We start from the raw sequence: 15,184 nt of genomic DNA on the forward strand, positions 1-15,184 counted from the left end.
TGTTAAATATGATTAAAAGGATATAATAAACCAAAATTGGATGTGTTATGCAATGCTATACACTTTGTTGACTTTTGACCTGTTAACCAGAAAAAAAGTACTCACAGGTTGGAAGGTCGTTGATGATCAAGCTCATTGTAAGGGTCAATGACGAGCCCGTTAACACCGTATCTAAGGACTGCAGCTTTGGCAAGCTCAAGCACCCATTTGGTACTTGGTAAGCAATCATTCTCACAACTATTATTATTATCACCTTTAACTTTTAGTAAATAACAATTTAATGAAAAGAAAATTGATAAACATATAATGATGAGTGAACTTACCGTATAAGATGAAAAGTGTCACTCAACCATTTCTTTTCCAACCTCCAATTCCTCTAGACCTCATTCTCTCAACCGATTTTCCATACCTACGGTACAAATATTTTAGGCTTTTAAGCATGTATTATGAAAAACATATTATATTTTATAGGAAATGAGAGCAGTTGATTATAGAGCAGTTGAAACGGGACCCACCTCACGTCAAAAAACGGCTTCTTTATGTGCTTTTCTAGAAGCTTCCTTCCCATGCTCTCTAACCTTAAGGTAGAGATATAAAATTAACCACTTATCAGTAATGTATACTCATCTACATAACTTTTACTATATTCATGGAGGCATGCAAATTACTGCATATAACAAATACTATAATGCAAAAATGAAAGAAAGATGGGGTCGTTTAAAAAGCTCATGACTCTCTTGATATCGGCTTGATCGGTAAACGAGCCAGCCCTAGCCAAATTCGGCTTGCTCGTGGCTCGCTCGTTTGACGAAAAACCTATATTCACACACATGCTCGCAGCATGTGCGCATATATATAGTAACATAAACCCGTATGACATTTTGAATGAAAAGATTAAAAAATCTTTAATACCGAAAATTCTCGTTTCGCTTGTTTCAAAGTAAAACCCAAATTTACCACACACACACACACAAATTATACCCCCAAACTTTTATATATACAAATTATGAATTTTGTTGTTTATAAATTCTGCATTACAAATATTACTTTTGTTGGGTGATCAAAGGGATTGTACAGCAACCACAAGTGCGAGATGTGTGTTTGATCAGAAACAAAGTGATCGGCTCTTTTCATTAATTGTTAATAGAAATAGAGGAAAGCAAAGATTCTTTATAACCATATCAGTATATCTAACCAAGCTCTTCTAAACCCACTTAACATTAACGTACCATATAACTAGAAAACAAGACTCAATAAAACAAATAAAAAAAACATGCTGAACTAAAAGACTCCTGTTGCTGGCAAGAAATAACCAACTCTGACCTGTGACCCGTTAACCGCGCTGACACAGGGCGAACCCAAGCTTAACACTTTAGCTCATTAAGATAAACGAGCTGAGCCCTATATGAAAATAATGAAAAATGCAGTCAAGGAAGAAGCATACATTGTTTTCCATAGAGCAGAGTGCAAATTTCCAACCAACACTTCGATTAAGATTACAGAACAATGCATCAATCCACTCGCTTCTTTCCTGAATTCGGTACTCCCCCGTCACTACGGTCAACTCTCCCGGCACAACCTGTGTGCGGGCCACATCATTACAAGATAATTAACGGGTAATTAAACAAACAAATAACCAATTGCACCTATTTTATTTAGAGGTGGCAATTTCTACTTATAAATTGGTGTAATACTTTACATCTAATGGATAAAATTTAAACCTTGCTTAAATGGAAAAAATATCGCCCAAACTTGCTTAAATTAATAACCACTGTTAATAATATAAGGTTTTATAATCATTCATGGCACTATTATTTATATAAAGTAAAAGAATTGGCAAAAAAGTGTTCTGAATGGGAACATTTCACTTAAACGATTTTGCTAGCTGCAAATAACATCAAGTTTCAAAATCACCCAATTGCTGTAAAACTTTTTATAAATGTCAAAAACCAAGTGACATATATTAATATGAAACTTGCTTTATTGGCACAATATTAAAAACTTGATTACCATTTTATTATTTTATCCCATTCTGGATTAAGATTAAAAGGGCAATTAACGTACATTATATAAATCATCCAACGCTTTCCATCCGGTTGAAATCCCTAGCTCAGTACCAAAACGTTTGATGATAATAAGCATCAATTTCACCAAAGTAATCCTAAAGTTGAGTAAACCTTTAATAGGGTACAACTCAGCAGATTCAATAGCTTCCCTCAATACAGCGGGACCCATGAACATGAGAACCTCATTAGCATCTTTGAAACGTTCATTCTCGTTTTTTACTTGGCCATGTGACTCGCCAGCACCTATTTATTAAAATTTTATTAAAATAAGTTAAGGTGTTATTGTAAATCACGTCCTTTAGTGGTGACAAGCAAGATCAGCATTGGCCTTAATGAAAGTCAACCTTTCTTTGCCGAGGCGCCGTGAAAAGCTCTTCAGCTAAGGCTTGACCAGGAGCATCTCCATCGGTGGCGAGTATTATGCGAGACGCCTACAACATAGCAATAATTATGGTGATCTTAAAACTTTGAAAATTATATATGTGGCAAAATGGGTTGACCCGCGACCACTTTGTTGCTCGTTTTAAAAGTTTTAAAAATAAATATTTTGTTAGATATGATTGCAAAATCTTCATTATTATAACAGTAATCCATACCAATAAATAAACTGACTTAAATGGTTTAATGAATTCTTGAAAGATAAGATAAACCTTTGGTGAATTGTGACCAATTTGACCTGTTCCCTTTTCAGTTACATATTTATTTGACCCGTTAGAGATAGAAACAAGGCCCAAATCGACCAATTCTTAAGTAAAGAGATTTGGTTTGCAGTCTATATATAGATGTAAATCAAAATAAAAAATAGAAAGTAGTAAACATACCTTTTCAAAATACTCTTTGCAGTTCCATAAATATTGGTACTTTTTGTCCTATGCTCATAAAATGAAACACGGTTAACATATTACAAGAAGCAGGGGCAAACAAAATAAAAAATATATCAGAAAAACATTTGTCTATGATTTCAAACCATAATCTATAACACCTACCAAATCTTTATGCTATAACGCATGAAAAGACTAATACTTCACGAAAATATCCATCAAGAAAACACGAAAAATGACAGAATTCAAATTTTAATGTTAAATTAACCTTTTCTAGACACGGCAAATCTTTAGATGAAACTTGTGCAGGAGCACCATCAGGGACACTCACACAGTTCCTGAAACCTGCTTCTTCCATTGCGAGTTTGTCCATTTCACCCTCAACCTATGATGGTAATAAAATAACTAAATCAGTAAACAAAAAAGACAAAAATAAAACGTCAAAGAGTTGTACATTTGTAAATAAATGTGTTACAAGATGAAAATATTACAATGATAATATCACTTGCTCCTTCTATATCATCCAGCCCATATAATATTTTTTCAGTATCAGCTTCCTGCAAATTATAAGTAGAACCATCATAAGCTTCTTTTTTACTAAAAGTGCACCTTTTATCATGCATATATCGATGATACATACATACTGTGTATGTATGTGTGTGTGTGTGCATGCATATATAGAGAGAAGGAATCATGAGAAAACTAAAAAGATGAAAAACCACTAACCATTCAAAAATTTTCACCTCTTTTTATTATAAGGTTAGAAATGCAAGAAAAGAAATAAAAATAAAAAATGTAATTCACGAAGTTACATAAGTAGAAGTTACATATATGTAACTTCGTGTGCTGCATATTTTATTTTACTTTTGTATCTTTTTACGTTTCTAACCTTACAATAAAAAGAAGTGAAAAAATAAAAAATTATTAGTAGTAGTTTTCTCGGTTTTCTCATGATCTCTTTGTGTGCGTGTAGAGAGGGAGAGAGAGAGAGAGAGAGAGAGAGAGAGAGAGAGAGCTAACCTGCCAAAAACTCTTTGGAAGACCCCGGTACTTGCAACTAATAAGTTCCCCCTTTCGTTTATAAGTAAACGCAATATAAAGCTGCCAAAACAATATTGAGCATTAGTTATAGATAGCACTCATATAGGTGTGTAAACAAGCTGCTCGTAGGCTACTCAAGATCGGCTTGTTAAAAGCTCGAATCAAGCCAAGATCAAGCCTGAAAATAAGCTTGATCAATAAACGAGCCCGAGCATGAGCTTCACCTACCGAGCTCGAGTATTATACACTATTTATTATCATATATAAAAATATGAGAAAAATAATTAAATATATACACAATTTTTAATTATATATATAAGAATTATTTAAAAATTATATAATTAATTAATAAATAATAGATGACCTGAGCTCGAGCTTGAGAAGACTACTCACAAGCCGAGCTCAAGCTCAGGCTCGTTTACACCTCATCTGAGTCAACTCAAATTAAACCTATGGCAGGTCTATTTGGGTTTACTCAAATTGAAAAACTGGTCAAATGGGTTACTATTATTAAACGTCTGAGAACTTAAATGGGCTCAAATGGGTTAGCACCATCTATAAGCATTATTTGTCTCAATAATAAACTGATTTTGAATAAAACAACTAAGGAAATTTTATGGGCACTTTAATCCCTTTCACTTTAACCTAACACTTTTATATTTCATTTCTCCCTTTGACCCTAAAGAAAAACATAAATTGACTCACCCATAAGTAAAAGGGTATGTTTTATACCTGATCTTTAGAGTATCTTTGCATGACATTATTTCTCCTTAACGTCTTTTGAGATATCATTCTTTCAGCAAAATATTCATGTAACTGAAACACGCAAATATGATAATATCAAGCATATTATGTTTCTGTATATCTGATTATTCAGGGTCAAAATAGTCATTTACATCGCGACTCAAAGGTTCCAACTCCAATTCTTGAACTGTGATTCTCCTAACGGGTTTCACTTTAGGCGTCATTTTATTCATCATGCTGTAACTTGATTTAATATCCGCTGAACCCTGCAACACCATAAAACAGCTAAACATTTAAAGGAAAAAAGTAGAAAAGAATAAAATATATAAATTTAAGTATTACACGTGTTCTTCCAACCCATCCACATTTGGCTCTAAAACATTTCCAAACAGCTGAATTTCTACAACATTTTCATAATAAGAAGGAAATGAGATGTGTTAGAATTTAGAAAAGTATAAAAAAAATTAATAAGATTTTTGTAAAATGAGGTAACTTACCCATCTTCAGAAATGAGGAAAGCGAGTGACGTCTCCTTGGAGTCCCCACCTTTACACTGTTGAAATAGAAGTAGTTATTTTTATGAACAATTATTATGACGATAAATGACAAAAAGAGCTTATCAAATCTGATAATCAATTATAGCAACTTGAAGTCGCAATAATCACCTTTTGGTGTTTTTGCTCATTTAATGTTAGTTTCATACTTGCTACAAGCCTAAAGCAAACTGAATAATCAAGTAAAAACTAATATTACTTACTCATCTCTCTTTTTCACTCCATTTCAAAGACTTTTCACCCAGAATTTTGTTCTTAATATACTATTAATAAAAAGAGATAATTACTGAAACTATATCAGACATATGATAAATATATTTACGTAATGTTCATTTGTCACACACAAATAACTGACAAAGACTTTGCATACCATGGGGCAGATAAAGCGATATTCGACCCCGGGCCTGCAATGTTTACAGGGAATTCCCATTTCCTCCAATTTAAATTTAAGCTGCTTTAACTGATGCGTATCAACTGTTTCATCATCAGATTTCTCCAAATATTCTTCAGGAACTATAACAAAAGAAGAAGTAACAATATTATTATTATCGGCATTCCAAATGGGAAATACTCAATAACACGTATCGAATAATGTTTTTAGATAAAAAAAACTTCCAAAGTTGCTTTCTTGTAAAAGTAAATAATTCATAAACCAGTAGGTGTCCTTAAATAAGTAACAATATGTGTATGTAACACAACCTTAATACCACAAACCTTAAAAGCACTAATGTTGCAGATGCACAATATATTTGGCAACTTGTGTAATAACATAAGATGATGCGGCTCAACCAGATGTAGTCATCAAGTGATTCTTGAATCAACACCAAAAATTTAATTTAAAAAAAAAACATTGACGTACTCTACATTTGTAACAACTTTGAAGTTAACAGTCTTCACAATCACAATGATCTTAAAACAACTACGGAACCGATGCTAAAGGTTAGAATACTCAAAATCCCTATATCATAAATGTTTACACCAGCATGTCTGTCAGATCATATGGTGATGCTAAATGTATACACCAATGTGCTTGTCACATAATTAGGGTGCAAACAAGCCGAGTTGCTCGTGAGCTACTCGAGATCGGCTCATTAAAAAGCTCAATCGAGCTGAGCTTAAACGAGCCTGAGCTTGAGCCTAAAAGTAACCTCGTTTAACGAAGGAGCTCGAGCTTCGGTTATCAAGCTCGAGCCAGCTTGCGAGACTAAACAGGCCTGTCATTTATTAAATATTATTATTATATATTAATATACATATTAATATATATATATACATATATATATTAATATATATAGTTATGAAAAATTAACTACATAATATATAGTGTGTTATATATAAAATTATAATTGAAAAAAATATAAAAAATAATTAATAAATAGTAAATGAGCCAAGCTCCAAAAACTACTCACGAGCCGAACTTGAGCTTTAGAAATAGATATCAAAGCAAGCCGAGCTTTGTGTAAGTTAAACAAGCCAAGCTCCCGGCTCGGCTCATTTCGACTCCTAACATAATACAGGTCGCATTATGTCAAAACCAGATGTGGCACAGCAGACATCCTATTTGGCTTTGTGACAAATTATAAAAATCAAGTTTAACAAATGCAGTAGGGTTAGAGATAAGTAATATACCTGGTGTGGGGATGGAGGCATGAGTAGAGAAGGATGAATTACGAGACAAAATAAGGAAATTAGGGTTTGAATTTGGGGGAAAACGATAGGAAATGAATCTATTGGCGGGAAAGATGTGGGATTTAGGGTTTGAAAAATTGAAGGAAGAAGTGGGTTTAAAAAGGTTGGAGGCCATAAGAGTAACAGCAGTGTTGGAGACAAGGAGACGATGGAGAGGCTTCCGATGCCGGAGAAGCATGGTTGGTTAGTTACTGTGGAGTGGAAGGTTAAGGTTGTTGAAAGAGGCAGATGACCATTTTGGGTGCCTTGTTAGCTAAACAATCTGGTTAAAATGTTTTGCAAAACTATATTGTTAGCTACCACACTTGGAGTGCATAACTCTTTAGAGTAACGTATTGAGGTGGGTTTAGGTTTCGAACCGAGAATCTAAAGTTTAGTTCAAATATTTCATCGTCAATATTCACCCAAATTGTCACAGGTGAGAATTGAACTTAGGTCTCCATTGGATAACCCAAGTCTCTTAACACTATTAGGGGAGGGCGTGCGCACAAAAGGCGAATCAAGTTTAGCAATTGAAATATAAACAGTGTCAATGTGAGTGTGTCATTGTTTGTATTTCGAAATCAGGTATAGCAATCTCTCTTATCCTAATTTCATTTAGTAAGAGAGATGGCATTTGTGTGTGGAAAAGAGGGGAGAGAGAGAGTTGAAGCAGTCAAGTGGAATGTTGCCTGTTGTTTAAGTGATTTTAACTAATTATCTATTCATATTCATATAATTAATTAAAAATCACTACTTTTTTTCTCTTATTTTCAGTTAAGTAATATTTTTGTCTATATATTTATCATTATTAATTCTCTCTCATCCAATCACAACCATTTGTATAAAATATTAAAAAATTATACCTTGTGAGCAACATAAACCTAAATTTAACTTTCTCACATAACATTATTTTTCTCTTCTGCTCACAACCACTTGTAATCATACCATATAACTTAAAAAACTCACGAACATTTTTATAGGAAAGTGGCTGGGAATGCTCTTTAAAGTAATATATGAGATAAATGACATGAAATTATGAGATTGGTGGGGAATCGATACCTTGAGTAACTACCCCTCTTACCCTTAGTTTTCTTAATGTCATGACCCAGTGCATTGCATCGCGCATGTTGGTTCTGTGTATGAACCCATCGCGTTGCAGCGGTGCACTAATGTGGGTTTGGTTGGTACCATAATAAAACCCAAAATATAAATCCGTCGAATTAACATATAAAAAAAATTAAAATATTTAAAATGACATTTATCGATCGGCATAACTAGGGCGTTGGTAAAACCTAAAGTGTAAGATCCCGTTCCCGGTAACCCTACTTTGGTGCTGAATTTACTTATAAACACAGTTCTAAAATCAGAATTAATTAAAAACTTTTCGCGGAATACTTAATATTAAACATTCTTACATAACATAAGTACTTGTCTTAACAAAATACATTAAGTCTTAAACAATAACATAAACGACACGTGAATCTTCCGTCTTCGATGCCAGTCTCCATCCATTTGCCAGGTGTCCCACCTTAAGCAACATGCCTCATCCTACTCACCTGCGTGCACACTAAAAGTCAGCTACACTGAGTGAGTTCTAGTTAATCAATTAACATACATTACATTCATACCATACTCATACGTGTCCGGAGATACGTATTTATACCTTGTTTACTATCACTTCTTTCGTACTACTTTACATATATGCATACGTTCTTACATACTTTATTTCATGAAACCCTATGGTATACCATAAGCTATTCTATCTTAAACATCATAGATATTATAAGGGTCTAGTCCCTAACATCACAGATATTGTAAGGGTCTGGCCCCTAACATCACAGATATTATGAGGGTCTGGTCCCTAACATTACAGATATTATAAGGGTCTGGTCCTTTCTGTCTCGAATAACCATACCTTTATCATGCGTGCATACCTTACATATCTTCTGGTTATAAATATATATACGTACTCGTTCATACAATCATTATGTAACAATACATTCAATACACAATCATACACGTATCATACACTTACCAATCAAGTAAGTGTATTATCTACTACATAGGAGTATGCACACAGCCCCGGAAACATAACAAATACAGGTGCTAGAACTCACCTGGAGTCGGGTTCTCTCGCTGTTAATGGTAATGTCCTTCCTTAGTTGCGCACGGCTAACTGTACAACACATTACGCGTGTCAATTATCCATTACTACTACTTCCTACATCTAAGTTAGTGAAACCCTCAACTGACGGGGGTCCGGGGGCAGCGCCCCTGGTAGCGGGGTCTAGGGGCGGCAGCCCCTAGCAGGGTTAAAGGGGCAGAGCCCCTGGCTGGGGTTCACTAACAGTCCTTTAACAAAAATGCATCAGAAAATGAATTTTATGAAATTTCGCATGGAAGAATTTCGCTTCGCATGACTTTTTCGCTTCGCATGGAATTTCGCTTCGCATGACTGTGCGATGCGAAAATATTGATTTCACTTCGCATGGCTGTGCGATGTGAAATTCCTGCCTTTCGTCGTTTTTACCATTTTAAAGCCATTTTTCTCCTTATTTCCTCCTTATGACCCAATTCTACTCTTTTTATAGGTTTTGGGTTGTACCAACTTTGTATACCCGTGTTTCTCATAGTCCAGACGTCACCTTTTTGTTCTATAATACACCCGTGAGGCTAAAACTTACCAAGTTCATGTTTTTCTTACATTTCACAACCCGATTTATCATTACATCGGTTTACATGTCGATTATAACCATAAAACTTAACGACCCTTTGGCCGAAGCTTACCTTTTTGTTCCGGATTCGGTTCAGATCTGGACAACCCCAAATATCTGGACGTTTTCTTGATGTTTGAGATACTCGAACACCAAGATCTTCCTTGCTTTAGCCTGGATTTGGATTCGGGTATTGAGAGAAAATGTGTGTGTTCTTGAGTGTGTGTGTATGTGGTGAAAGGGAAGAAAGTGGTGAAAGGAATGAGGGGTTGGGTTTATATAGGGGACTATGAGCCCCACAACCCACTCACACTTCTAATTTCATTTACTATCCAAACATTAACACACCCAATAAAGTTAACGACACACAGTTAATTATAGAAATTTATGTTATTTATAATTATCAGAAAAGCGGATGTTACATAAAGGTTGGAACCCGGGCGTTCGTAAAATCTAACGGATAAGTCGATGCGAATCGGTAAGAATTGATATATACATTACGGTATAACCAATATTGGTAAAACCCAAACGTTAAAACCTAATATTAAATTCGTCAAATAACATATAAAAAGACTAACATATAAACAAAAAAAATATTTCAAACGACGTTTATTCAATCGGAAAAACCTAAGCATTGGTAAAACCTTGTTGTTATTGGGCGTTGCAGCGGTGAGTCAACGTGAATTTAGTCGGTTTATGTTATGTTTGTTACGTTACCATAACTTAGGCAAAAGGATCGATAAAGCCTAGACGTTGGTAAAATCCGGGTGTTGATAAAACCCAAGCGTTGTCCGTCCTGAATGCTACGGCGATGAGTCAACACAAATAATTGTTTGCTTATCAAACTAACAAAAAAGACAAAAATGTATGAATCACTAAGGTGCTATCACTTGACCCAATTAAACTTGGCTGACCAAAATCCTTATTTATTCTAATTAGATAATAGATAATTTGGTACTTATAATATTTTGATTAATAAAAAATTAAGTAAACATATATGAGTTTTATGAGGTGCTTTTTTAAGTACTAAGAAAGGAACTTAACGTTTATTTGGTATGACGTAATGGAACGAAGAATATAAGTTTAGTGAATAATTAGTGAATCATTCAGTGAAAAGTTTGTTTATGTTTGTTCGTTTATTTAAACAAGAAATTTTGTTTTATTACTTAAAGTCTTAAACAAAAGAACATGAACAAAGCCACTGCTCGTTCGATTGTGTTCGTGAGCATTCGGTGACGTGCTCATGAAAGTTCGTTCATGTTATTCATTAAAGCTTTTTGAGTGTTTACTTATTTCATTTAATCATTTTATGTTATTTAATTTATTACCCTAACATAAAGTGGGAATTCATATTTTCACATTTTTCTCATTCTTCGACATTAATCTACAGGCTCCGTTGATTTTATTTGTATTTTAATGAATGAAATCTAACAATAGGTAAGTGTTGGTTAAACACATCGACTACCAAGCACCCCCCAACGCCACCTGCGATTCGCTGAAATTCAAAGCCACAAGTCTCCGTCTCCGAGCGAAACCAATGGTATATTCTCTAATCTTCCTTCGTCAAATCATTGATATGCATATATGTGTAGTGTACGTTTATAATTTATTATATATGGATTATTGTATATAATTCAACAACAAGCTAAAGCTATGTAGGGTTACCATTAGCATTCATACGAATTCCATGAATCTGTTTGCGCTTAATTGCCTTTTATTCGATTCTTCATCGTTAGGGCTGTAACCGCTGCTGTGCAGTAATTTAGGAACATTAATAGAGTGCTAAAATGATGAATTCTAACAACCAAAACCTCATTTTTTTTGTTTTTTTAAATTAAGGATACTTATAAGGCTGCTGTGTTAATGCTGGATTCTCACTTCTCTTTCGTTCGGTTTCTTTCTCATATACAAGATTTCTATGTGTTTCATAAAGAATAATAAATGCAGTCTAACTTATAAACTATAAATTACGAGGTGACTAACATGAGCCCATTATATCTTTGGTTGTATGTTAGCTTATTGATTGATGTTCTTTCTTTCATAATTTACTGAAAATTTTGTCATTTCATAAATCAAATTTTAAGCTGTGTATGGCCCTATCTATGGCTGTATTCGAGCCGATTCGAGCCGCTGGGCTTGAGCTTGAACTTAAACGAGCTGAAAAATCAAGCTCAAGCTCATCGATTAGAGCCGATTATTTTTTTTTCTTTTTATTTATTTATCTGCTTATTTACAGATATTGATATGCAAACAACAAAAGTATAATTTTTAACAATTTATATAATATTATAACTAGAGAATTTAGAACATTATATGTTTTATTTTTGTTCTTTTTTTGTATAATGTTTTAAAGCTCGAGTGGCATAATATTTGTATTATTTTTATTTTTTTTTTCTTATTTTGGTAGGCTATTATTATTATATATTAAAATTTGGGGTTTAATTTAAACGAGCCAAGCCAAACCAAGACAGAACAACGAGCTGAGCCAACCCTGGCTCGAGCTCGTCTAGAAATTGAGCCGAGCTTTTTTCGAGCAAGCCACGAACTTTTTGAATAACCCTAGCCCAATCTACCCTAATTGTAGCATTCATTATGATATTAATTGAATTGGAGGATTCTGAGATTTGTGCTAATATTCTTAGTCAATTATTGTTCTTCTGCTGCAAATCAAATTATGTTTTGATAAACTAATCAATTAGGTTGTTAGTTAAGCATCGATCTCAATCCAACACTATCCATACTTAGAGTTAGTTTCAGCTCATATTACGGTTCGCTGCTATTGACTGATTAATTATGCTTGGTTGTATTGCAGGCTGACCCGGAACTTGAAGCTATAAGACAAAGAAGAATGCAAGAACTCATGGCTCAAAGTGGTGGTGTAAGTCAAAGTATTATTATTAATCGGCTGATTTTGTTCATTTTTTTTGTTTGCAGTAACCATGAAATTTGTGTATAACAGGGAAGTCAGCAAACACCCGAGCAGCAGAAAGCACAGGAGGAAGCAAAAAGGTTATTTCCTTGAATTTGTAACATTATTTGCTTCATATTCTTTTATAAGTTATGTTTTATTAGTTTTGTTAGCTGATTTGAACTTGTTACAAACTCATCCAGCGAGGCAGATGAGCGAAGGCAAATGATGCTTAGTCAGTTATTATCATCTCAAGCACGTGAAAGACGTTAGTTTCGCCTTTGACTTTCCTGCAAAGTTGACTTTTCAAATTTAACAACGCTATTTGACTAAATGTATGTTTGACTTTATGCAGTTGTCCGCATAGCATTAGTGAAACCCGAGAAGGCCCGAGGAGTTGAAGATGTTATTCTAAGGGCTGCCCAAATGGGTCAGATTGTAGAAAAGGTAGTTGAAATTATAAACGGTTTACGTTTTAATTTCATCAGTAAATGTTTTATCGAAAATATTGATTATATGTATAACTAAAATGTAGGTTTCTGAAGAGAAGCTTATATCATTGTTGGAGCAAATAAACACCCAAACAACCAAACAAACCAAAGTTACTGTAAGTTTTATCCCTTAACTTGGATTGTTGTAACCAAACAAACCACATGTTTACTAAATTAGACTGATTAACTGAAAACTGAATTTGAGTTTGTTTGTTATTTAATGCTCTTCAGATTCAGAGGCGTCGAAGTGTGCTTGATGATGATGATTAGGGTTTTTAATGTGAATTTGGTGGTATGTTTGATGGTTGTTATTGACTTGGTTCCTTACCCTTGTGGGTAGTGTTTATTTAACTTGAAAAACTTTTGTTTGTGATTGTTTAAGGCTTAAATATTATGTAATTCTTATGAATATGATTCCATTCAGAGTGTGCATGCTTGTGGTGTGACTGAGTCATTTACCAGTTGGTAACTCTTTTCTTTTTGGTCAATGTAAAGCTGACATTTTTGGTTCGAGTCGGGTTAGGCTAGCCTACATTGTTTTTTTATTTTCAATTTTGTTTCAAATTCGATTATATATAATTGTTCTTACATCATTTCTAACGGTGTGAGGCTATGAGGTGTACATGAGGCGCAAGTCAAACTTGTATATGTGCGCAACTCCTATACATGCGGATTTTGTGCATAGGAAGGTTATACATAATGCTTTTAGGCTGCACAAAGAGGTTATTAATTTATTAAATTGCAGACATTGACTGGTTTATTTTTAGCTTTTTTTTTTTTTAATTTATCTACTAAATCAGGTAGAAATTAAAAGACTAGTAAATATTTTCAGTGTCTCTGCATTACATCACTTTTCTGATCTGTTTTCTCTGGGTAGATTTGGATATTTCCAAAACTTCTTTTTTTGCTAGGATATGATGTATAGAATTGGCAAAGCTTCACATTGATCTGTATGTTTTAAAAATGTTTTGTGATCATCAAGTGGGTAAAACAATATAGCTAATTAGCTCGATTTATGATATAATAATTTAATTGTTTACAAAAAATCTAGGGACATGGAAATTATGGAATGCTGTTGACAATCTATTGACTATGCTTGTCTATGTGGAGGTCGGTTTGGGGCGGTTTTTGGTCAAACCCATAGCCATAATCGATATGCCGGTTAACAGATAACCATAACCAATTAGTTATGGCGGTTTCGGTTAATCGGTTTTGTAGGTTATAGTGAGTCGGTTATGAGTTGGTTAACCGTGACCAAAACATTGTAATTAGAAACAAAACAAGATTTGTTAGAAACCTTAAAACAGTGAATAATCCAAGCAGGGCCGGCTTCAAGTAGGGCCGTCCAAACCACTCGACGCTCGAACTCGCTCGCCGCTTGCTCGGAAAATGCTCGTTCTTTTTTTCGCTCGATTGTAAACGAGCCGCTCTGCTCGGTTCGATTTGTAAATGAGCCAAGCAACGAGCAAAGGTCTGCTCGGTTCGATTCGGCTCGAATATTTTTAATTTCAATTATATATGAACAAATATATAAATATACAGACAACAAACATAAAATATAGGTATACAATTTTTTAAAACCCTTTAAAATTGTTCCTATTCCGTTAATTTTATAGTTTTATTAGTTTGATTCAAGTTTTCAGAATACTAAAAGTTTGTTTACATGTTAGTTATAGCTCACTTCAAACTTCTTTCGCCTAAAAATTTACAACCTATTATACGTTTGTCTAAAAAGTACCAATTTGTTTACAAAATATATTATTTACAGCCTTCAAAACTTGTTTTTTATTGAAAACTTTAAAGTAAAAAGAAATTAAAAATGCTCGAAATCGCTCGATATTCGTTCGAAAAATGATCGGTTCGATTTTGGCTCGTTTTGTTTTTTGCTCGGTTCGAATTTCAGCCGTTCGGTTCGGTTCGGTTGTAAATGAGCCAAGCAACGAGCAAGCCTTCGCTCGGTTCGGCTCGGCTCGTGAACAGCCCTAGCTTGAAGAAAGCAAAACAAATTTTGGGTCGACGGCGAAAATTTTTTTGGGCCTTAATTAAAAGAAGTATTTTGTTGGGTTTAAACAGTCTGATTTTTATATGGGCTTACTTGGTTATAATTTGGGTTGTGTAAAAAATTTTTTTATAAAAAAAGGCTTAAGTATGTCTCAAGTGAGTGTAGAACCCAC

At 34.1% G+C, this 15,184-nt stretch overlaps 1 protein-coding gene and 1 pseudogene across 1 annotated transcript; one reads left to right on the top strand and one right to left on the bottom strand.

Annotated features, from left to right (window-relative positions):
* Positions 1–105: 105 nt before the first annotated feature.
* LOC143538220 (twinkle homolog protein, chloroplastic/mitochondrial-like) lies at positions 106–7,093 on the bottom strand (annotated as a pseudogene).
* Positions 7,094–12,404: 5,311 nt separating this feature from the next.
* LOC143538170 (uncharacterized) lies at positions 12,405–13,394 on the top strand. The gene is made up of 6 exons (XM_077031780.1): positions 12,405–12,489; positions 12,571–12,620; positions 12,723–12,787; positions 12,875–12,966; positions 13,055–13,126; positions 13,242–13,394. The coding sequence occupies exons 1-6, from the start codon at positions 12,460–12,462 to the stop codon at positions 13,278–13,280; spliced, it is 348 nt and encodes a 115-aa protein (XP_076887895.1). The 5' UTR covers positions 12,405–12,459; the 3' UTR covers positions 13,281–13,394.
* The last annotated feature ends 1,790 nt before the right edge of the window (positions 13,395–15,184 follow it).

This window comes from Bidens hawaiensis, unplaced genomic scaffold, assembly GCF_021521415.1.
Source record: "Bidens hawaiensis isolate Kalapana, Puna unplaced genomic scaffold, B.hawaiensis_p1.1 tig00011510_1, whole genome shotgun sequence".
Taxonomy (NCBI): domain Eukaryota; kingdom Viridiplantae; phylum Streptophyta; class Magnoliopsida; order Asterales; family Asteraceae; genus Bidens; species Bidens hawaiensis.

What these genes read in the sequence shown, in the direction of transcription:
- LOC143538170 (XM_077031780.1), top strand. Translation starts at nt 12,460, where the DNA reads ATGCAAGAACTCATGGCTCAAAGTGGTGGT. An exon ending in TGGGTCAGATTGTAGAAAAG is followed by an intron (nt 12,967 to 13,054) that starts GTAGTTGAAATT and finishes ACTAAAATGTAG; the next exon opens with GTTTCTGAAGAGAAGCTTAT. An exon ending in CCAAACAAACCAAAGTTACT is followed by an intron (nt 13,127 to 13,241) that starts GTAAGTTTTATC and finishes AATGCTCTTCAG; the next exon opens with ATTCAGAGGCGTCGAAGTGT.